Below are 22135 nucleotides of genomic sequence, written 5' to 3'. Positions count from 1 at the left end.
CTGCAGTCTCACGAGTGGTTGCCAAGCTGCAGGCAGCTCAGGTACCGATTGCTTCAACATCGGGGCAAATAATTAGTCTACCTTGAGCAATGCGTTCATTGGACACATCTAAAAGAAGTAAGCATACTTTACTAATAGACACTTAAAAACGTTGTAGAACCATACAATTCAATTTGAACAAGAAAAGCACAAGCACAATGCCCGGGAATAAAACCAGTTAGCCCGTTGCTAACCTCGGGAAGGGAACTGGTTCACGCGTCAAGGAAAAGCGTGAATGCCCTCGTTTGCGGTTGTTACCCGCCCTGCCGCCGTGCTAGTTAGCACATGCTACCCCTGTCGGCCTGCTAACAAAGCGAGACGCTACCCTATTTTTGAAATTGCCGGTCGATTCGCCTTTGTTTCTGCCGACCCGATCAGGCTGCCCTGCCGACCAGGACAGACCTGCCTGCTGGGCCAGTCGATTGGCCGGCCAGACGCGCCCGCGCATGAATATTGTCACAGTCAGGAACCCGGCATAGCCAACCAGAAGCAGACAAGGGCTCGCCTCCCGCGCTTATCAATGCCACATTCAATGCCCATCCCTTCCCTATTTAGGCCTGCCCAGAGGCCACCCACCCCTTGTGTCAGGTAGAAAGAGGCCAAAAGCCACAGGCAGAACTGCGTCATCTCATTTCCAGCTCGCCCCCGTCCACTCCTTTCCTGCCCAACTTGAACTTTGGGACCCTGATATTCGCCCACTTCGACCTCTTCCTACTGTCTGTACTGTCCTTGCGATGCGGCCGCGCCGCTGCTCATGAAAGCTGTTTTCCAATTCCATATCCTAGCCGTCACTCATTTAGCTGTCAACCGAGCACCATGAGTTCTGTAAACTGCACAAACCCTCCGGCGGAGACGCCATCCAACGCCGGAATAGCAGGCATTGGTGTAAGTTATTATCCTTTTCTTCGTGCACATGCACGCTTTCATCGGGCGATACAATATCCTCTTGCTGCCCCGTCAGCGAGAAGTAGATACGGACTCCCATTATGGCCCCTTGGGTCGATGAGGCCATGAATTTCAAGCCCCAGAATATCATGGGGCTTACACATGAACCTTGCGGAGATCCTCCCCTGGCATTGAGCCCACACCTCAACTCCTTGCTACACAGTACTGCACAACCCCATCAAGATCAATGAACTAACAGTGCCAAGGTCATCCTCGGATTCATCATCCCCGCAGTCCTCGCCGTCGCGCTCTCCCTCTCCCTGATATTGCAGGAGTCCTTCTTCAACAGCCACAAGCCGGCCATGGGCCTGATACGGCGGAAGCTGCTGTACGGCTTCAGCGACCAGCAGATTCTCTACGGCATCGGCATCCAAGCGGTTGGTCTCGCCCAGATCAACACGCTGGTGCCGTACCACTTCTTCATAATCTGGATGCTGGCCTTACTCTCTATGGGCGTCCACAACCTGACCCTCCTCGTCCTCGTCGCCTCCTTCCGCTCCGACACGGTCCTCCGGTGGCTGCGCCAGGTCCTCATGCTGGTCAACCTCGTGCTGAGCTGCGTGTACGGCATCTTCATGCTGCAGGTGGTGCACAAGGACCTGGAGGCCACCACGCTGCCGACGACGTGCGCATGGCAGGTCGACGGCGGCAGGGCGGGCAACATCGGGGTCTCGTACGCGGGCACCATCGCCGTCATCGCGGGCAACTGCATCGTCTTCCTCGCGTCCACGTGGTACCTCCACGACAGGCGCCAGCGCGCCTTCAAGTGGGTGCAGCTGGCCGGCTGGGTCATCATGACGGCCATCGCCGTCGGCGCCACGGTCCGCGTCATCTACACGTCGCAGGCGTTCGGCCAGCCTACGACGCCGCTGTCGGACATGGGGGAGAGGCAGTGGAGCTTTGCGACCATGGTCAGTTTGTTGATGCTGGCGTTGCCGTTGATGACGGTGCTGGAGATATACAGAGGAGAGGTTCACGTGAACAGGGACGGTCTAGAAAAGGCATGATGATGTTGAGACTGTCAAAGGAGTGAGCACCATATTTTACATGATTTGCATATATACCCCGAAACCTGGCGCCTGGAAACAATGAGACTGGACCGACCTCTAAATTCAACTTCAAACAGCCCAAGTCCCGTCTGTTGGGATTGTGAAGAGTTGGTAGTAATGAGGAATGTTCGACTTTATACCTAACGGTACACTAGGGCAATAATACCTTGGCTTGAATCATATGATTATAACTGTTTCAACAGAACTGAACTTCGTGAAGTCGCTCAGTCGCATAAACTCCTCATCACACGCGGGAGCATCAACTAGAAAAACACCCACTCGGCACCATTTTGAATCATTTGCACTGAGAAGCAGCAGACCGAATGGCCTCCTTTCCGGATCGTCTTGCCGTTGAGATGTTCCAAGCAGCACCCATTTCCACCCCTCAGAATCTCTGCGGAAGTCATTCTCCTTCAAGTCGTAGTCCACCCATACACAGCAGGAAAACCCGCGGCTTTTCCGTCCTAACATGCGCGCCAAAACACCCTTTCGCCGGAATCTGACGGTCCAATACTCCCTCCGGTACGGTCCGTGTCCATAGCCACCTGGTTCGACCTTGGTGAGTTCAACGTTCGTTGCAGTCTGAAGACACATGGTGTGAGTGCGCACTTCAAGCTCGGCATTTCGTATCGCTCCAAATGGGTTTTGACCAGCCTGGCTGATATATGCACGCAGCTTGACTGTCTCCTTTACCGGATCCCACATGCTTTCGCCCAGGGGACGCGAATAGCCCTTCCCCAGTTGGCTCCAGGATGGAACGATGTAAGGCCTGGGCGAGCAAGCAAGATCAATATGAAGGGCAAGGGGGTCTTTCGAGGGCTTGTCACTACACCACATGAGACTTCGATAGAGATCTTTGTGCCAGTGTCCCGCATAATAGTGGTCTTTGGTCCGACGCCCAAAGTAGGCTGCTAAACCCGATAAAGCGGGTAGAAGGTCTGTCGGTTGAGTGAAGGAGTCAGCGGTGATTAAACGATACTCGTTCAACACTTTGACCCAGTCAAAATAATTGTTCGACAACTCGCTGTATGGATGTCTGGCTTTTGTGATAAAGAAGCTGCGGCCCCTATAGCCTTGCGGCGATGGATTGTACGGGCAGGAAAACCGCACGCCGGATCTCCCAAATGTGATCATGCGCGTAGACAAGATACGCTCCTGGACAGCCCAGCCTCTAAAGGCCAAACGGCTGTCGTATATATCGCTGTAGTAGGTTGTAGACAAAGACGCATCAGTGCATCCCGAGAACGTCACTTGCAGCAGACCGCTGAAGTGCGGTCGACACTTTGAAGAGAACGGAAGCAAGGTGCTTGGCGCCGCGGTGTCCAAAAAGCTGTCCAGACAAGAATTTGAGGATGCAGCAACAAGTGTAACTTCGGCATGCCCGTAGATTCTGTCCATCTGAGGACACTGTTCCTCCCAGTCCGAGCTGTCGCCCTGTATTATACACAGAGCATCGATCCAGAGAAAAGGAATGTCAAGGCTCCTGGTGACGCGTACTGCATCGCGTAATACAGGCGGCATCTCATCGTGCTGTATTCCTCTTCGTCGTTCTGGCATTGTTTGGTTCGTGGTTGTCAACTGGTGAGCTGCCTCCTCTGATGTCCCCCAGCAGTAACTTAGAGCGGCATAACGAGGCGTCCGGCCCAGTGGTTCGGTCAGTTGTTCACGGCCAGAGACTAGTTTCGGGTGGATGTCTCGAACGTCTAACAGATGCTCAGGGGCGTAGTTGAAAGTCGGTGGCGCGTGGTTGTGCTTTTTGCATTGCTGAATCTCAGCTTTCATCTCTTCGATACTATACGGATGTGACGGCGATACATTTGGTGCGGGCCGTATTGGCAACCATTCTGCCAGATACTCGCTCCCTGAAACTCAGCTCAGTATAGGAAATGCAAATCGCAGTTCAATTTGGACGAGGCTCATACCTGAAGCCACCGTTACATCCGACCAGGTTACCACACCGCGGCCTGTACCCTTGAAAATGATTTTCGCACACAGCTGGTTCGGACCTTGGGAGGCACCCTCGAGAGCCTGGAAGATCCAGCTTACGGCAATAGTCACCTCTATCACCGGGCGTTCTAAGTCTGTCGCGTGAATGCCGTAGTTCTTTTCAGTGAACCACATGGTATGTTTGCAGAGTATCATATCTCGCAGATAACCACAAAATCTGCAGCCCTGCTGTGACGAAGCTTCAAGCTTAGGGAGCCTCGGAAAGTCATCTGTCAATGAGTAGCCAGTAGATATCTTTGCGTGGCCGGCGCTAAGCGTAGGAATCAGACAATCGGTAGTGTTGCCGTATCCATCTACAACTATCGATGCATCGGATTTGTCATCCAGAAGGACTTCACGGCAGTTTTTGCAAAGCTGTTGTTGAAGCTTCTGGACCTCTTCGAGGCATGCGGCAGATACCGTCGCCATATCGAAGCGATGTTCGCTGGAGGGCCCGTAAGTCGTGATGCTATGATTTGTTGCCAGTTGTTATTCTCTCTGTCCCCGCAGGTAAGCCGGAGACGGGAAGAAGCAGTGTGGCGGCGGCATGACAGGAGACGGGAATTTGTTCAGGTAGCGCATTGTGCTATTTGGATGCCTGCCCACATGCTACGCTGCATACTGCGCCTCCTTTTTTACGAAATAGAGCGGGGCTGCGAGATGGAGGAAGACGTGCTGACGGGCAACGACCACGTGACTATGAATCTGATGACGGACTAGAGCTACAGGTTGATAAAAGTACCTAGGTAATATTGAAATAAGCCAAGACAAGTAAACATCACTCGATAATCATGTAGGCCTCGACGACCGCTTAAATGTAGAAGGTACTATACACGGTGATTACAATATTAAGAGCAGTGAGCAACCTTGAGGTCCATTTTCTGATACGTGAGTCCCTAGAGAAAAGTGCACCCAGAACCGGCCGAATTAACTGGATCACAACGGCCAATTCGTACCATTTCCATGATTCGGGCATGAGGGTAATTTACAGCATATGCAGACAGGCTACTGTATACTGTAGGAGAGCAAGACATATTTCTTTACCAGGAATAGCCTCGGTCTGATATCGGCTCTTGGGAGAGCTCCCGGCGTATGGCTGATCTGGAAGCATTGCATCTCATGATCGGATTGAGTGCCGGACAGAGGATAGACTCATCATGCGTTGTGGGAAAATGATATAACTAGTCAAATTTAAGAATTTATATAGATTAAGCATTACTACGTTTATTACTTACGAGTCGTGCATAGAATATACCTGCCTATCTGCATATAAGAGTAAGTTGACACGCCCACATTCGGACCGCCTCCGGATTTGGACCACTTTCCTCACCAAAACATCATTTCTGAACACTTTTCTCCCACAGTAGCAATTTTTATACCTCAGAATAAGACGTCAGGAAATTATGGAACCTAGGTAATACCCAGGTGTTTGGGAAGGGGGTTGATCGGAATTATGGGTCCAGTTAGTACAAGACAACGGTGTCTGTAACAAGTCACGATGTCGCTCTTATGGAATCAATAACTCGACTTGTTACAATGTTGCATTCTGTAATTTTCAAAAATTCATATAAATCAACAGTCTGAACGAGTGTGCCTACACATCTAAGATCGCTAAAGGTTTAGGCCTTAGAGAGTCTATCTATACAAAATCATAGCCGTACGTCCCATTTCCGTAACCAACGAACCCGCGACGGTATCCCAGTATGAGCTACGAGGCTCTTGATCATTTCTTGGCGACCGTGGGCTTCTTGATAACTCGGTTGGACTTGCTGCGAGCCTCGTCCGCCTTCCGGATATATCTCCCCGTCTTGGTGTAGGCCGCCTGAGATCGCTTGATGACACGTCCAGATTTGGTTCTGACCTCTGTTTGGAAGAGTGTTGGGGTCAGTGATTACCTTGAGCCCCAGAGAGAAGTCCCTCAAACCTGGAACTCAACCGGATCTTTCTTGTGGAATAGGGTAAAGGGGACAGACCCTGGAGAAAGTGGCGGAGGAGGGAAGAGAAAACATACCTGAATCCTTGGCTTTCTTAAATTTGGCTGCGTCAAAGCGGTACCTGTACTGCACGAGACCGTACTCATACTGATTGGAACTGGGCCGCACACACTGGAGCAGATCCCTAGGGTGGTGGATGAGAAAGTCGTCTCCCATCTTGGAAGAGCAGAGCACACTGTTGGGGTCGACGCTCTCGACGCGGTGGGCGTGGAGGGGAATGCCGGGTGCGGTCGGCTTCGCGTATACTTCGGCGTCTCCCACCAGTGGGTTTCCGCTCATGGGTACCTCGAAGTAGCCGTGCAACATGAAGATGTTATCGAGCTGGCTCTTGCTCTGAGGGGTGAGGCGGACATCCCTCTTTCCAATGGCGTGGGCGATGCAGTTGAAACGTCGGTCCTGGGTGGAACCCGCGGGAATGGTGTATCGCACTACGAGTTTGAAGATCAGTGACAATTCAAGAGGGAGATTTTGAGTTTTCGATGACAATGGGACAAGAATTGAACCCACTTGTAGCAACGTTGCTGAAACGTAGTCTCATCCATTCCTGGAAATCACGCTGCTGAGCTTGGGTATTCGCCATGATTGATAGATGCTCTAAGTGTATACTTGACTTATAAAAACGGCCTGATGAATAATCCGCAAGAACTTTGCTTTCAAATCGAAGACGAAAGAAGAGAGGAGGAGGAAGTGCTTAATACAGGTGTTTATCTCTTCCTGACTGGGATGGCATCGTGTAGCCTCTTATACATATCGGAGGCTCATAATTTCGAGAGTTTTCACTATTTTTATCTTGTAAGGCGTTGTTGGGTGGTGGCCTTTGGCCTGGCCACTTCTGGTGGACGCAGTGACCAGGCATTGTGGTCACCAGGCTCGCGGAGTTCCCACATAATACAGTGCGTAAGTCTGACACATATTCAAAGGCTCAAGTATAGTATGTCCTCGCACATATACGGAATAGAAGCGAAACCACATATTAGGTAAGGGCTATTCAAATTATCTGTACCTCTTGTGAGTTGGGAATGATTCAAAGCTATAGACTACATCTACTCGGCCACCCATGAACTGACAACTCCAAAAAGAGACAGACAGGGCGACCACTGTCCTTAATGCAGACTTCGTAAGAGATTTCCTAGAGTTGGACAAAGCATTGGGAAAAGAGGTCCAAGTATGCCAAGTATGAGGGGCCAAAGGTCAAGAGTGACGTGATCTATGAAGGGTGGCTTGAATCCTGCATCTCACTACTAGTAAGCAACTTCAAATGGTCTACGCCACTGCGCAGAGAACCAGACGTGCCCGACCCCACGAAGACCCAGATGTCCAAGTTCTCGACAGTAGCGTTCTAAAGTTAGAGATTAGAAGCCACTATAAATAGTGGTTTCGTTTTTAATCCCCATATATGTAAAATGTATGTGGCGCCTTCACTGGCATACAGTGGTAAACGCCGCTATAAATAGAGAGTGGAAAATCGATACGTCAACAATGTCAGCACCCACAGCCTTTTCGACGCATCTGGTGACCATCTTGCGGTTTGAAGTGAGGCCGCTGAGAAGTAGCTGATGCCACGTGACCTCGGGACCGGCTTGGCTGACCCATTCCAAACGCAGCTCAAAATCCTCGAACGTTTGATCTCTTTCAAGTTGAAATTCAACTTCTTTCCCATTTACCAATCTCTTGTGACTTGGATACCCAAAATCTCAACGGCTTCAATATATCTCTGCCCCACATTCCCATTTGTCCTTAAACTTTGTTGCCCACAAGCTTCTTTTCGAACCGGTATTCGAGATGGGCCACTTCGATGACTGCACCCCAGACCAGCGCTTCACGAGCACAGGCCATGATTCTTTATACAATGGCGTCGGCACCATTAAAGTCATTATTGACTGGGACCAGCGTCGGTTCATTGCTGTTGCCACGGCTTGGAGGGAGGAGGACGAGGATTTCTTTTTCGATGCCCTCGCCGAGCACATTGACGACATCCCAGCCGACATCGTGCAGATTGAAGTGGGAGAGCAGGGCGAACTATTAAACTCTACAGCCGACCTAGATCAAGACCCGACTATGATCCCATTTTACCCCTCCCCATCGGACTATCCATCTCCACTACGACGAGTCCAACGCACACAACTGATAGAGCTCGATCGATTGGGCGTTCAGGTCGACCTGTGTGAGGACACTTCTACAGCCGAGCCGACACAGGTCGCTTATAAGTACTACATCAACGAGGGAAATATCAGTATTGTATGGGACGAGTCCAACTGTCTCCTACGTATACCAAAGCACCCGAACATCGTTCCCTTTCACAGTCTTGTTGTCGATCAAGTTGAAGGAGAGGATAAAGTAGTCGGCTTTACAACGCCTTTTATCCCTGGTGGTACTATTCTGGACAATATCTCAAGACCCTTTAAGCTCAAACACCTCAAGCAACTTACATCAACTATCGACTACCTCAACCTCACACTCGGTATTGTTCATGGCGACATCACACCATATAACCTTCTTATCGACCCCACTACAGACGACCTCCTCATTTTCGACTTCAACCTAGCCTGTAGCCTCAACAACGACAATAAGAGCGAGAGCTACGACCCAGCACGCAACGACGTCAAGTTCGCAGCCTTCACCCTCTACGAGATCATCACCCGCGACACGCACCTCCGCGACGAGAACTACCCGCACGAGCTGGACGCCTCGATGGTCCTCGGCGCAGCGGCGGCGTGGGAGAAGCACGAGGATGTCGTCCTCGACGCCCCTGTGGAACACTACAGGCAGCACCTGGACGAGTGGATGGCGCGGCGTGCGGGGGCCCAGGCCCAGGTGACAGCCCCCCAGGCCGTCGACTGGCCGCCGCTGCCCGAGTTTCCCGAGGTGCCGTGCTGCGGGATGATGATCAGCAGGGCGGCGCAGATGAGGCAGGAGATGGTCCAGCGCGGCGCGGGGTTCGTGGCGTGGCAGCGGCCGCCGAGCTGTGCGCTGCCTCTCCCTGGTGGAAAGAGGCTGCTTGCTACCGGGGAGGTGGTGGAAGGGCCGCGGTGAGGCGCGGGATTAGCATGTGGCTTCTCCGACGTACACGTGTTTGTGCTATGAAAGATGGGTATTCGGATGGGCTTCCGGAAGCTCAGTGCTTACACCTCGTCAATGTAGCGTTTAGGCAAATGATTGCGGCATGCGATCAACACGGAGTGGTTTCGTTCCTGATCCCCATACATACTAGTATATATAAACTATACATAAACAAGTGCCTAGGTGTGTACCATGCATAAGATTCAAAGTTCAAATGCTTCGTCTAATTGAAGCTCAATGTACATGACCGAGCCCGAAAGAAGATGATTAAATACAAGACCAAAAGGGGTATTGGCGAGCGTACTCCAAAACCGTGGAACCAGCCTCCTCCACCAGACCAACATCCGTCTATAGTCATTATTTCCATGAACCAAGAAAAGGAAAACCAGGGGAGATCCCCGCCCATCCATCGAGCCCTATTCAAGGCGTCAAATGACATAATCCAGCCCAAACATTATCATAACATCAGCACAGACATGATATGTACCAAGCCAGCCACCTGCTCCCCTCAAGCAACGACCTTGGAGTACTTCTGCCCCTGCCACCTCCGCAGCGCCGTCCGGCCGATGACAAGGCCGGCAGCGACGACAGACCCAACAGCAGCGACACCACTACCAGCAGCCACGGCAGCCGTCTTCGGGGATGAGTCCTCCTCGGCCGTGTCGTGCTGCTGGGCCCCGCCGTCCGCAGGAGGGCTGACCTCCTGCGCCTGCTGCAGCTTCCCAGCCGTCGTGTCGTCCGCCGCAGCGGCACCCCTGCGCGCAGCCTTGATGATATCCGCGCCGATCTCCGCGATGCCATACGTAGCAGTCATAAGGTGGGCGCTGACGCTCGTCGGCGCGATGCTGGCATCGATAACCCGCAGGTTCGACGTCCCGTACACGAGCAGGTCCTTGTCGACGACCCCGCCCTTGTCGCGCGGCAGCATGGAGCACGACGAGCTCGGGTGGTACTCGGTGCCCGCGTTCTGGCGGATGAACCAGTCCCAGCCGGCGTCGTCTGCGTCCGCGACGGCGGCGGTGCCGGGGTGCGCCTCGGCGCCGAGGACGCCCGCCATGCCGGCGGCGACGCGGCGCGCGAGCTTGTGGCCCTCGCGAAGGAGGCGCAGGTCGACGTCGAGGGTGAGGTAGCGGGGGTCGATGGCGGGCGGGGCGAAGGGGTCGGGCGAGGCGACGAGGATGGACCCCCGCGAGAGGGGCTGCTGCAGCGCGACCTGCATGTTTACCGTGCCGAAGATGTCGGCGAGGAGGATCTCGACCAGCCCCACGGGCGAGTCGTAGATGTTGTCCACCTGGCTGGCGTACGTGACGCGCCACGCCTCCTTGACGGCTTCGGGAACGGCGGCAGCGTCGATGGCGCTGGTGGCGTTGCTGCGCAGCGCGGCGAGGAGAAGCCCCGCCTGCTCGGCGCCGCCCACGAGGGTGGTCAGGTTGACGTAGGCGATGGCGGACTGGACGAACGAGTCGGTGACGGGGTCGCCCGTGAGCCGGGGCGGCGGCTGCTGGTCCGGGTGCGCCGGCGGGTACAGGAGGGCGGCCGAGACGTGGTCCTGGACGTTGTGGCCCACGCCGGGGAGGTCGACCTTGGCCTCGATGCCGAGCCCGCGCAGCTGCGCCGCGTCGCCGATGCCGCTGTGCTGCAGGATCTGCGGCGAGTTGATGGTCCCGCCCGAGATGATGACCTCCCTGGCCGCGCTGACCGTCTTGATGGCGTCCTGCGGGTTGGCGGCGTACTGGACGCCCGTGGCCCTTACCTTCGCGCCCTTGCCCTCGGGGTCGGCCGTGTCGAGCAGCACCTTGGTCGCCTGGTGGCCGACGAGCACGTGGATGTTGGCCCGCTCCGTGTCGATGGCGTCCAGGTATCCCGTCCGCGAGCTGGACCGCTGCCAGACCTGCGCGTTGATGGCCGACGTGGCCAGGAAGGCGCCCCAGTTCTCACCGGCATCCGGGTCGTTTGATATCGGCGTGCCGGTGTTGGCGACGGACGTCAGGAAGGACTGCACGAAGGGGTAGCTCTTGCCCGGCCACCCCGTCTTGATGTTGCCCCCCGTGCCGTGGCTGGCCGGGTTCCACTGCAGGCTGGGCACGACGTCGCGCACGGCCTGGACGGGCTCCTGGAAGTCCTCCGACTTCTTCATGGCGGCGAACATGCTGTCCCAGCCCCACAGCTCCGGCGCCCCGATCAGCGAGCCCCACGCGTCGAACTCGCGCGCGGAGGCCCGCACCATGTACATGCTGTTGACCGCCGAGCTGCCGCCGAGCACCTTGCCGCGGGCCCACGGCGTCGTCCGCTGGTTGAGCCCGGCCTGTGGCGTCGTCACGTACTTCCAGTCGTACTCGGTGTTGAGGAACGAGTCGTACAGCACCGCCGAGGGCGTGAGGAACCTCGACTCGTGCGCCCCATAGATATCCTGGCCGGCCTCGATGACGGCAACGGTCACGTCGGGGTCCTCTGAGAGCCGGGCGGCCACTGTCAGGCCGGCCAGCCCGCCGCCCACGACGATGTAGTCATATGTCTTGCCGTTCAGGTCCTCCCCGTTGCCCGTCACGTCCCGGCTGGCCAGCGGGGGGAGGATCGGGTCGTCCGAGACTGGCAGGGCGGCGGCCGTGTGGAGGGCCCCGAGCCCGGCGACGGCACCAGCCACCGCGATCCCCCTGACGGAGCGGGAGGCTGCCTTCATTATGGGACTGTTTACAAACTAGTAGACAGACAGACAGGCAGACACAAAAAGAGAGACAGTGAGAGACTAGCTCGCCGGATCTGGGAGCAAGGCCTTTCTTATATCCTCTACTACCCACTTTTCCTACAACCCCAATAAGGGGCCCCTAGTTAGCCATACCCCCCTAGATAAAATACAAAATACTTACTATAATACTAAGTTTACCCTAACATTCTCTCTAACAACTATTATTAGGGACTAATTATAGCTAAAAAGAGATTATATTAAATATAACTTTAAGTATATTATTAAGTTTATATATAATCTTTTTATTTATTAATAAAGGAAAGTAAATTAATATTATTACCGCTAAGTTAACTTATAAGTAATTAATAGTTTATAATATAAAGGATAAAGATATAATTATTATATTAAAGATATATTTAATTTATATATTTAAGTTACTATTAATTAATTAATTATTAAAGAAATTATTAAAGATTAATTTATTTTTTAAAAAAAATATTATAAATATTATTTATACTATTTATTTTTAAGGGTTAATAGGGTAGTCTATTAAATTATTAATTATTTATAAGGTATAGGTATAAAGGGTATTATAATTAGTTAATTATAAAGTACTAATAGTAAGAATTTTAAAGTATAAAGTTATAAATTAACTAATTATATATATATAATTATACCTAATTTAATAATAAATATAATAACTAATATATTAATTATAATAACCTTATAAATCTTTATTTTTATTAACCTTATTAAAAGGATCTTTATAAATAAACCTTTATTATTATAAGCTTTTAATATATATAAAGCATTATAAAAGTACTCTTATAATTATTTAAGGTAGTTAAACTAGTTATTTTATAGGTTAGTTTAATAAAAGTTAATAAGGAAGTACTTTTAAGGAATCTATTTAATTTAATATTAGCTATTAAAGTTAATAACTAGTAATTTACTTATTATTATTCTTATTAAAGGAAATCCTTAGTAATAAAACCCTTATTAATTAAAAGGTTTTCTTAAAGTTATTATAGGGCTACCTAACCTTTTATTTTAAAAATTTTAATAAGTAATTATATAACTTATAGAAAAATTAACTTACTTTTAAAGTTATATTTCTATTAAAAGTTTATATAAATAGTTTTTATAAAGTATTATTTTTTATAAAGGTATTTAAAGGTTTAAATATTAACCTTATAAAAAGTAAGTTTATTATAATCTTTTACTATTTTACCTTATTAATTTATTTAATAATTTACTATTAAAGGCTTAATAATAGGTACTTTAAAGCTTTAAAGTAAGAAATAATAATATATAGTTTTAAATAATATTTAAATTTTAATATTATTTAACCTTTTTTATTAATAATATATTATATAAAAATATTATTAAATTATTTTTATAAGGGTTAAATAATAAAATATTACCTTAAAGTCTTAACTTTTAAATACCTATAAAAACCCTTAAAGGAAAAGTTATAAGTATATAAATAAAAGAGAAATAATAAATTTAAAGTAAATTAGCCTTTATTTTATTAATTAAAAGGTAAACTAACCTTATTTATAAAGCCTATTAATTATAGTTATTTAATAACTTATTTTTAATTACTTATATATATAGTTAAATCTTATTTTATTTAATATTACTTTAACTACTTTCTAATATTTTTAAATACTTTTTTATTAATTATAGTATATAGTACTTTTTAAGGTATTAATAGCTTTTAATAGCTTTAATAAAGCTAGATAGTAGTAGGTTAATAACTTTTAGTATTTTTAATAAAGAAATATATTAATAAATAAAAGACTTTTAATTAAGAGAATTAATAAATTACCTTTTATTTAGTTATTAAATTATTTATTATTATTTACTATAATTATTAATTAAATATTAACTTATATATAGCGCCTAATAAGACTTTAATTAAGTATATTTATTAATTTTAAGCTAAAAAAATATTTTAAGGTGCTATTTATTATTATTATTAATTATTAAAAGGGTAAATAGATATTAAAATAGTTTATTAGTTTAATAAGTTATATTTATAATTATAAAGCTATTATATTATTTTAGAGTATATTTAAATAGGTTTATATTTTTATTAGGAAGGAAAATAAATAATTAACTTTTAAGGTTTCTATTATATAAAAAAATAAACTTATTAAGTAAATTAAGGCTTTTTAAGTACTTTTAAGTATTTTAAACTCTAATATTTAGTTAGATATTAGAATTCTAATAGATAAAAGGATTTATTAATCCTTTTAATAAGCTTATTATATAGTAAGAACTTTTACTATATAATTAATACTTTTATTATTTTTATAATGTAATTTTCTAGTTACTTTAATTTTAACTACTAATAATATAGCTATTAGAAATATTAAATTATTAGAGGAAGTACTTTAATTTCTTATCTACCTTAAAGTTTTTATTAACTTTCTTTTTATTTAAGTTGTAAGCTAACTTAAGATATTAAAAGTTAGTTTTTTATATATTATTATTAAAGTTTAGAGAGTTATAGAAGTTAATATTATAATTATTATTATATAACTTATAGAATTAAAAAGAGATTTATTAAGTTAGTTAGTTAGTTAATTTTTTATTAGCTTTATTAGGTTAGCTTTATTAAAAGATTTTAACTAATTAGATTAATTTTTAATAACTTATTAATAATAAATATTATTTTTATTTTTAATTTCTTTATAATATAATTTTTTATATTAAGACTATATAGGTATATAGAGTGATATTTATAATATATTAATTATAGTTATTAATTCCTTTTACTTTATAGTAAATATAAAAGTAATATTTAAATTAAAGAGTATAAAAGGATTTTCTATTATTAAAGTTTTTATATTAATTAATATATTAAATATTATTAATATATAGGAATAAAAGTTTATATTTTATATTTAAAAGGATAAAATTATATAAATTATTAAATTTATTAAAGTAATAATAATATTTTTTAATATTAAAGATTAAGTTAGAGTTATATAAAGTATAAAATTTATATTATTATAGTTTAAAGTTAGGTAATTAGGTTAGTTAAGGTAAATTAAGTAATGAAATTATTATATTAATAGGTTTTTTATTAATTTTAGAGATAAAGGAGTAGGTAGGGATATTGTTTAGAAGAGAAGAGAGGGCTTAAAAGGGATCCCTTTATTTTACTATATAAATATATTTCTAACTACTTTTTTAGATTAAATATATTAATAAATTAAGTTAATAAATAAATAAATATTTAAAAGTTAATAATAATAATTAAAAATATAATATTAGGAATTTTATTTTTAATTAATTTAATATTAGGACCTTTAGCTTTATTGTTAAGTTCTTATTATATTTATTTAGTATAGATAGTTGCTTGGAAGTAAGGAGGTCCTGGCTATGCTGGGGGATTCTAGTAGTAGAGGATATAAGAGTACTCTAGGAGCAAGGCAAAGCAAAACAAGAGTGAACGGCAGTAGCAGATCTGCTGTGTTATATTTTATTTTCCCCGGATATCTCGGCCAACCCCCAATGGGCCAATGGGCCTCAACGGGTTTTTATTAATTAAGGGCCGAAACAATGGGGGAGGTTGGCTGTGCAGTCATAGTATGCAACTAACTAGGTTGCTAGGGAACCGACCGACTGCAAGTGTGGTTGCTCCACCATACAAGCGCCCTGCCAGGGCTGCGGGCGATTCGAGTTGCTGTTGCTTTCTGCAGCATGTGGGCAGGGTGGGCAGGGTGGGCAGGGTCATGGGCGGTGGGATGGGCAGGACAGGGTGACGGGATGACAGGGGTTGGTTGGTTGGTTGCCGAGCTGAGCCCGTGGAGGAGGAGGATGATGATGCGAAATATCCCGACAGCCGCAACGGGAGTGCGAAGTGTGGGAACTGGCTGACTAGAAAAAGTGCACGACTCGCCAGCCACCCCCCGTCGTCGGCCTGCGTCCAAGTACTACACAGTCTTGAGAGTAAACCTGCGCCAGGCCCAAGGTTTGGGATCCCAACGATCTGCATGCATGCAGCCACAACAGGCCCACCCCTGAGGTCGTGTCATGGCACTTGGCGGCACTTCATTCGAGAGTGCGCCCATGGCGACCGCGCCTGAGCTACAGGGTTACACGCTGCGTGTAATCAGGGGAAGGCCGGGCTTGACTGGCCAGAATAGCAGGGCTTGGCGTGTTGTGTAGATTGTGATTTGCCCTGTGGCTTTTCTCGGAGACCTTCAGACGAAGAGGCAGGAGGCAGCCCCCACAACAAGCCTTCGGGTGACGATGTGAAATTGCGGGCCATGATGTATTATTTTTGGGGCGTCTAGTCTAGTTAGTGTACTGCAAAGTGTAGCCAAAACGTAAAACGGACGACCGAGCTTCCCTAGCAGGCGGTTGGCCCGCCGTCCGTCCTGCGTCATACAGCCGGGCATGCTAGCTCGCTGCGGTGCCGGCTTACTCTAATCTCGTGGTCGTGTCAAAAGCTGCGGCCATTATCGTGCGTGTCGTGCTGGTGTCAAGTCCGGCAGGCCGTGAGCAGTGACCTATCATTACTGTCCTGTCATTGCTGTCCTGACTGTGCTCCCCGCGTTCGCGTAAGCCCGAACAGCTGACTGGTGTTGATCTATTGCCCTTCTTGTTGGGGAAATCCTGGCCTTCTCAACGTGAACCTTGGTACGCTCTTTGGCTCTCACTCTGTGTCCTGATCGGTCCACCCCGAACGAGATCGACGGGATCAGCTGGGTATGGTGGGTGTATGATCACGATTCTGTCGGTGTGGGCATATCCCCCGCAAAAGGCAAATGTCGGTCGGTCTATATGGCCCATGGGAAACTTTAGAACAAGGTGCACCGGGTATCTCAAAAGGCAATGCATGGGCATGGCGCCATATCCGAAGATCCGAGGGGAATCAACAAGGTCACATCTCAATATCGCCCAGGAACATTGACTTCCTGACCGGCCCGGCGACCATCATCCTCCACTCGTTCAGCATCACCCCCAGCTCGACGCGCACGTCCTCGACAATGACATCCTATCACAGGAAATGATTAGCACTCTATCAAAACAGCACCTACCCGCCTTAGCATGCACGCTCAGGGCCCCCTAGCCCCAGTACATGAACGCGTGGCACCAGGCTGGTCACCAGTTCTCAACATTGAAGGCAAGGAGGGAGATGAAAAGTCGGGCCCGGGGACGCTGCGTACCATCTTGATGTCATTACGGTCATACCCAAAGGGGTCCTCGAGCTGGCAGGCAATCGCCTCAATGCCGTACAAGGTAAACATGATGAGCGCAACAATCAGCACCGCCCACCAGTGGCTCTCGTCAACCACGGCAAACGGCAGCACGCACCCGAACAGGGCCAGGACCTGCCGCTGGTGGATCAGGATGGCCACGGGGAACTGGGTGAGCCGGATGGTCTCCATGCGCCCAAAGGCATCGACCAGGGTGTTGAGCTGCACCGTCAGCTGCGACGCCTGGGGCGCGTGGAACCACCCCCTCGCGTGGCCCCGGGCGATGAAGGCCTCGACGAGGAACGCCAGCTGCACGGGCATGGTCAGCCCCTCGTCCTCGTGGCCCCTCATGCCCCGCGGCAGCAGGCCCTGCCCGCCCTGGTCCGCCGCCGCGCCCAGGGCGCCCCACTCGGCGCGCAGGGTGTTCTTGATGCTGTCGGGGACGGCCATGAGGACGCGCGCGGTGCGCTCGACGTCCGCCCTCTCGGCCAGCGACATCTGCTGCGGCGTCCCCGCGCCGTTGACGCCCGGCCCCCCCGAGCAGGCGAGGAACGACCGCATCAGGTTCCGCACCGACGTGATGACCGTCGCGAAGTTGTTGCGGCCGTCCCAGAAGCGCTGGTAGGCCGTCTGGTTGCGGAAGACGAGCATCAGGCCCACCACGATGGACAGCGACGAGACCACGCTCGACGGGAGGCCAAAGTTGTGCTGCAGGCGCACGTGCAGCGTCACGATCACGGTCGTGTAGACCGCGTGCAGGAAGACTGCGAGGGCGATGTCCCTGTGGATTGCGCCCTTGACGAAGCGGAGCACGAGCGGCCATCTATGGGGAGGGTGGTTTGTCCACCGTCAATCAGTCCGAGGTTGATCCAGTGCTCAAGTCATCGGGCTCAGCTCACCTCCTAGGCTTCCTGTGTAGGAGCTGGCTGTGGGGACATGTCACCTTCCGCCCTGGTGTTGGCGGCAGGAAGTGCTGTGATTGAGACAACAACGTCGTCGGGGTGTCTTGAAAGGGCGGTGACGGCGACCTGCTCCTGTCGTTGGTGTCGTCGTTATATCGCGATGCCATGTTGGCGGTTTTGTGCGTTCATCCAGACAAAGAAACCGATACGAATTGGGCTGCTGGTCAGACCATGAACTCAAAACCACGTTTGGGATAAAAAGGCAGGATTAATTTGGGGGCAGATAGCCTGATAGGCAGCGGCAAGCGCTGGGTGAAAAATGAGGTCGACGAGGTCGGTGAGGGGGTTGCATGTGAGACACACTGCCCGCGTTTGGCGCCACCCTGCCGCCTGAAGTGACCGCCACATCCGACCCGCGGGCCGACCCACTTTCATCTACAGCGCAATGCACTGGCAGACATCCCGCACGCTACCAACGCTGCTGCGTGTCAGCGTGTCAGGCGTGTGTGTGTGCTATAAGGATCGAGATATGATATGGGGACCCTTATCTCGATCCAATCCCACCTGCGCATACAACTCCTATCAAAACAGCCGTCACGCGTCACGGGATCCTTCAGTCTCGCATCCATGGATCGCACGCTCGTCTGGACGAGCACGTGCAAGCGAGGCGAAACATCCGGTCGATCCAACACGTCCAGGCGGCCACTATGCAAGCCTCCTGAAGTCCAAGCCAACAACAAATCCTGCGACCACGATTCGCTAGTACGAGTTTGGATTTTGAGGCTGGGACTACCAACCATTCATATCCTCCTTTACGATAAATCACATTCATTGCTTTAAGAGGAACAAAATTGACACAGGCCAACGAACTTATGTCTCGGACACATTGCAGTGGTAAATCATGGTACATGCCGGCAACCATTCCGATGAGCACCGTCGTTGCCTAGTGATTAGTGCTGAATACTGGTACTGGGTACGAGGCCACGCAGGGCAAGTGCTCTGGCCATCTATCATGTCAAGTCCTCGCTCGTCCTCCGGATAATGTCGCCCAAGAGCCGCGGGCAGGGCCCCGGTACATTGGCCTCTCTGATCTAATCGGCCTGACGGTCCCAACAAGGTCCCGTACAATACGTGTTTCGTATGCTTGAGAGATGCAGGTGTTGGAAGACGGTGTTGGAGGCGGATGAAGAGAGGCAGCCGTGATCTGGCTAAGCTGATCGGGCACGCAAGATAGACAAGTTTGACAAATGCGTAGCTGAGTGACACCGTAACATCTTGGTGGTTGAGGCAAAGGGAGCTTAGGTGGCTATCCTCCCTCCATCGGCAACTCAATCACATGACTTAGCATTTGTATTAGGAATCCCCCATGGGGATTGAAGAAACGAATTAAATACGAAGAGAGAAATACAAGATGTCCGCAAACTCTCTGAGTGTCGTCGCATATGTTGGCTCTCCATATCAGTGATTCATCACAAGGCCTTTTACCAAAGCATTAATAACCTTTTCCCGTCTCGTGACTCTGTCAGTAAGCACATTATCGGTATATGAGGACTATAATCACCGAGCCTCCAAAAGGTTGTAGAATCCCAGCCTATCTAGATGATATGTTTACTGACAATTTAATGTTTATATGTATGGTGATTAGAAACGAAACCACTTAATCGGAAAACTTTAGAAGTGAATACCTCCATGACACAACGTGCTCTCTCTTTTTCGTCGTTGGGGACATTTAACGCAGCTTCCATCGCCTCTGCCAAAGCCAAATGCATCATGACAGACATGCCGAAATTAAAACTCGCAATTCAAGCCTTGGGTAGATGTCAGCATTTTCAACAAGATATCGGCGATTGCCGGCAACCATAGACAGCCCCAGGGTCTTAAATCTCACCGATTATGTAGGTACTGACATCATCAGGATCACAAACGACACGATTATTACTCCTCTCGATGTTCTTACTCTCGACGAACTTCACCATTTACTGAGCTCATCTCCACCTCGCCGACGGAAGGCCGCAGCGAGAACCTTCTGTGCTCATGACGAGCCTCTCTCAGCGCCGGCTGTGACCAGCTCATTTCCAAAGCAGGGCTAGGTTCCGGCGACGAGGCTTGTGCCATATCCTCATCTCGGGGCACAGCCTTGCCTCGTTTGCCGAACGTAGACCTCCCAGGCCTGGGGTCCCCAATAGCAGATCTCCATGCGCTGGTGACGAGCTTGCTGAATTTCCAGACGCTTATCCGTATCTCCTCGCCGAATGGACTGGTCGGGGGCCTCATCCCACCGGCGGAGAACGATAGGGGTGTGAAGCTGGTCATTGGATGTGGATGCACCCGGCGTACTTTAAACGATTGGAATTAAACATTACGTATGGGATCAAGATTGGATGCTATTATGAGGATCGAGCTGCGAGGGAGTCATCATATATACACTGAGACGGAACGCTCAAGTCCCCCCAAGTACTCACTGATTGCCACCTCGCGGGCGTGAACGCCTTGACCCGAGCAGTGAATACTCCGACATTGTGGGAACGCACAAGGGTGTCATGCAGCCGTTTCGTATTCTCCCCGACAGCAAAAGCTCTCGAATTCACCATGGTCTCGGGAGAAGCGAGATTGTCCCGACACGGAAGAGCGCGGGTGAAGTTTGTCAAGTGACAATTGTCACTTTGACCTACATTCGTGCCCTATTCGAAATTCTTCGGCAGGGTTTACGAATGATGTTGAGGGCACGAGTAGTGAATATTTTGAACTTCATCCTGATCCTGGGCCAACAGCGCTTGCGGTCCGGATACTATTACTTTCGACTCATGCCAACTCGCCCTCGGTCCGTAGCTGGGAGTAGTATCATTGACCAACGCAAGACAGCAAACAATGTCAAGTAAATTTGCCACCTGCGAATTGGATCTGAGCGATCTCCTTGGCTCCGCCGCAATTACACCTGAGCACACAGGTGCCCAGTTACTCTTTGCTACCACGGTGACGGCAACTGATACTCCGACCGCACACTGGCATGCTGAGTTCTTCGTCACCGCCCACAACATTCACCAATACGATCGCATTCCTAACTGCAGACACACATGGCCTGAGATCTTGGTCTTGATGTAAAGACAGTGAAAATGTACGATCTGGGGCCTATTGGTATTCAGACCCTGCCAAGCTGCTAGAGCTGCCAACACTGCATGTGCAGGTGGCGATTGATGTGAGCCGGGAGCCCGATATGTAGTTACTCCGGTCCCGGGCAACTAGATCCGAATACCCCGATTGGTGGCGAAACGCATACTCCAAGTCACTCGGATACCGGATAGCGCTGCAAGTATTTGTCTTCGACCGCCCACGGATCGCTTCAAAAGAATCAAGCGCATTCGACAGAGTGCGCCAAGGATGGCGTCCTCGATCTGGAGCCTGCGCAGGGCACATTCCCCTATTGTAACAGCAGGACCGCCTTGCAAAAGATATACGCTGGGGCTCCTCTGTTGAGACTCAACTAAATCAAACAATACTTCGGATGCAAGTCCCTGCGACCTGCTGCGGTCGCAAGTATGCTCTACATAGGCAAAGAAAACTGTAGCTCGGATCGCCTTGCGTCTGAGCCTACGATGACCTCTTCGAGGCTCAGAAAACATTGAGTCTCTGACTATGTTTATCAGAGACGCCTTAGCAGTGATCGACATCTTGCTAGGTTCAGACGACTTCTGGCGGCTTCGTTTTGTAACTGCGCATATCACAATCGCGGATGTTTGTAGGACTATCTTCGGCTTGCGCATTCAATACCCGGGTGTTGGCAGAACAACAGTGTTGGAGGTGCGGCACGAGACTAAGGTACCGTCTCCATGTAAAGGTGTAAACCAAGGTTTATATACATAATTTTCAACGAATAAAATCGCGCCGAATATCCAAAGTTGAAATCTAGGCGATAGAGTGAAGTTCATGAATACTTATAGGCTATGGAGCCTTTACCACAGTATGAAGACGCCACATACATTTTATATGTATGGAGATTAAAAACGAAACCACCACCACTTATAACCTATCGCTCATGGGTGAAATTCATACACTAGTAGTATTCTCCTCATTGGAAGGATTTAATGGTGGGTTCGTTCTTAATATCATAAATCCTGAAGGCAGATGTGGTGCATTCACACAGTGGTAAACGGTCGAAGGCCCGTGGCATCCTGACTGCCAGTCCCTAAATTGTACAAGGGTTATGTTGGTATTAATAAGACAAGCATCAGAAGCCATGTTGTTCAAGTTTCAGGATGAT

General features: G+C 48.6%; 5 protein-coding genes across 5 annotated transcripts; 2 read left to right on the top strand and 3 right to left on the bottom strand.

The window, feature by feature from the left end:
* The first annotated feature begins 638 nt into the window (after window positions 1-638).
* On the top strand, window positions 639-3255 carry KVR01_013273 (uncharacterized protein). Its single transcript, XM_044783899.1, has 2 exons — window positions 639-924; window positions 1191-3255. The coding sequence occupies exons 1-2, from the start codon at window positions 856-858 to the stop codon at window positions 1989-1991; spliced, it is 870 nt and encodes a 289-aa protein (XP_044637727.1). The 5' UTR covers window positions 639-855; the 3' UTR covers window positions 1992-3255.
* Window positions 3256-5742: 2487 nt separating this feature from the next.
* On the bottom strand, window positions 5743-6319 carry KVR01_013320 (uncharacterized protein; the record flags this gene model as incomplete). The annotated part of the gene is made up of 2 exons (XM_044792420.1): window positions 5743-5882; window positions 6031-6319. The coding sequence occupies 2 exons, from the start codon at window positions 6317-6319 to the stop codon at window positions 5743-5745; spliced, it is 429 nt and encodes a 142-aa protein (XP_044637774.1).
* A 1345-nt stretch (window positions 6320-7664) lies between these two features.
* Window positions 7665-9248, top strand: KVR01_013270 (uncharacterized protein). The gene has a single exon (XM_044785059.1). It carries the CDS (start codon window positions 7796-7798, stop codon window positions 9044-9046), a length of 1251 nt encoding a protein of 416 aa, XP_044637724.1. The 5' UTR covers window positions 7665-7795; the 3' UTR covers window positions 9047-9248.
* Window positions 9249-9257: 9 nt separating this feature from the next.
* KVR01_013317 (uncharacterized protein) lies at window positions 9258-11804 on the bottom strand. Its single transcript, XM_044790968.1, has one exon. It carries the CDS (start codon window positions 11751-11753, stop codon window positions 9582-9584), a length of 2172 nt encoding a protein of 723 aa, XP_044637771.1. The 5' UTR covers window positions 11754-11804; the 3' UTR covers window positions 9258-9581.
* A 4229-nt stretch (window positions 11805-16033) lies between these two features.
* Window positions 16034-18904, bottom strand: KVR01_013294 (uncharacterized protein). Its single transcript, XM_044781725.1, has 3 exons — window positions 17875-18904; window positions 16946-17798; window positions 16034-16773 (listed from the first exon to the last, which is right to left on the bottom strand). The coding sequence occupies exons 1-3, from the start codon at window positions 18042-18044 to the stop codon at window positions 16660-16662; spliced, it is 1137 nt and encodes a 378-aa protein (XP_044637748.1). The 5' UTR covers window positions 18045-18904; the 3' UTR covers window positions 16034-16659.
* Between the last annotated feature and the right edge of the window lie 3231 nt (window positions 18905-22135).

Source organism: Diaporthe batatas (genome assembly GCF_019321695.1).
Source record: "Diaporthe batatas strain CRI 302-4 chromosome Unknown Contig00025, whole genome shotgun sequence".
NCBI classification, from domain to species: Eukaryota; Fungi; Ascomycota; class Sordariomycetes; order Diaporthales; family Diaporthaceae; genus Diaporthe; species Diaporthe batatas.
The sequence above is the reverse complement of the archived record's forward strand: the minus strand, read 5'-3'. Positions and strand labels throughout refer to the sequence as shown.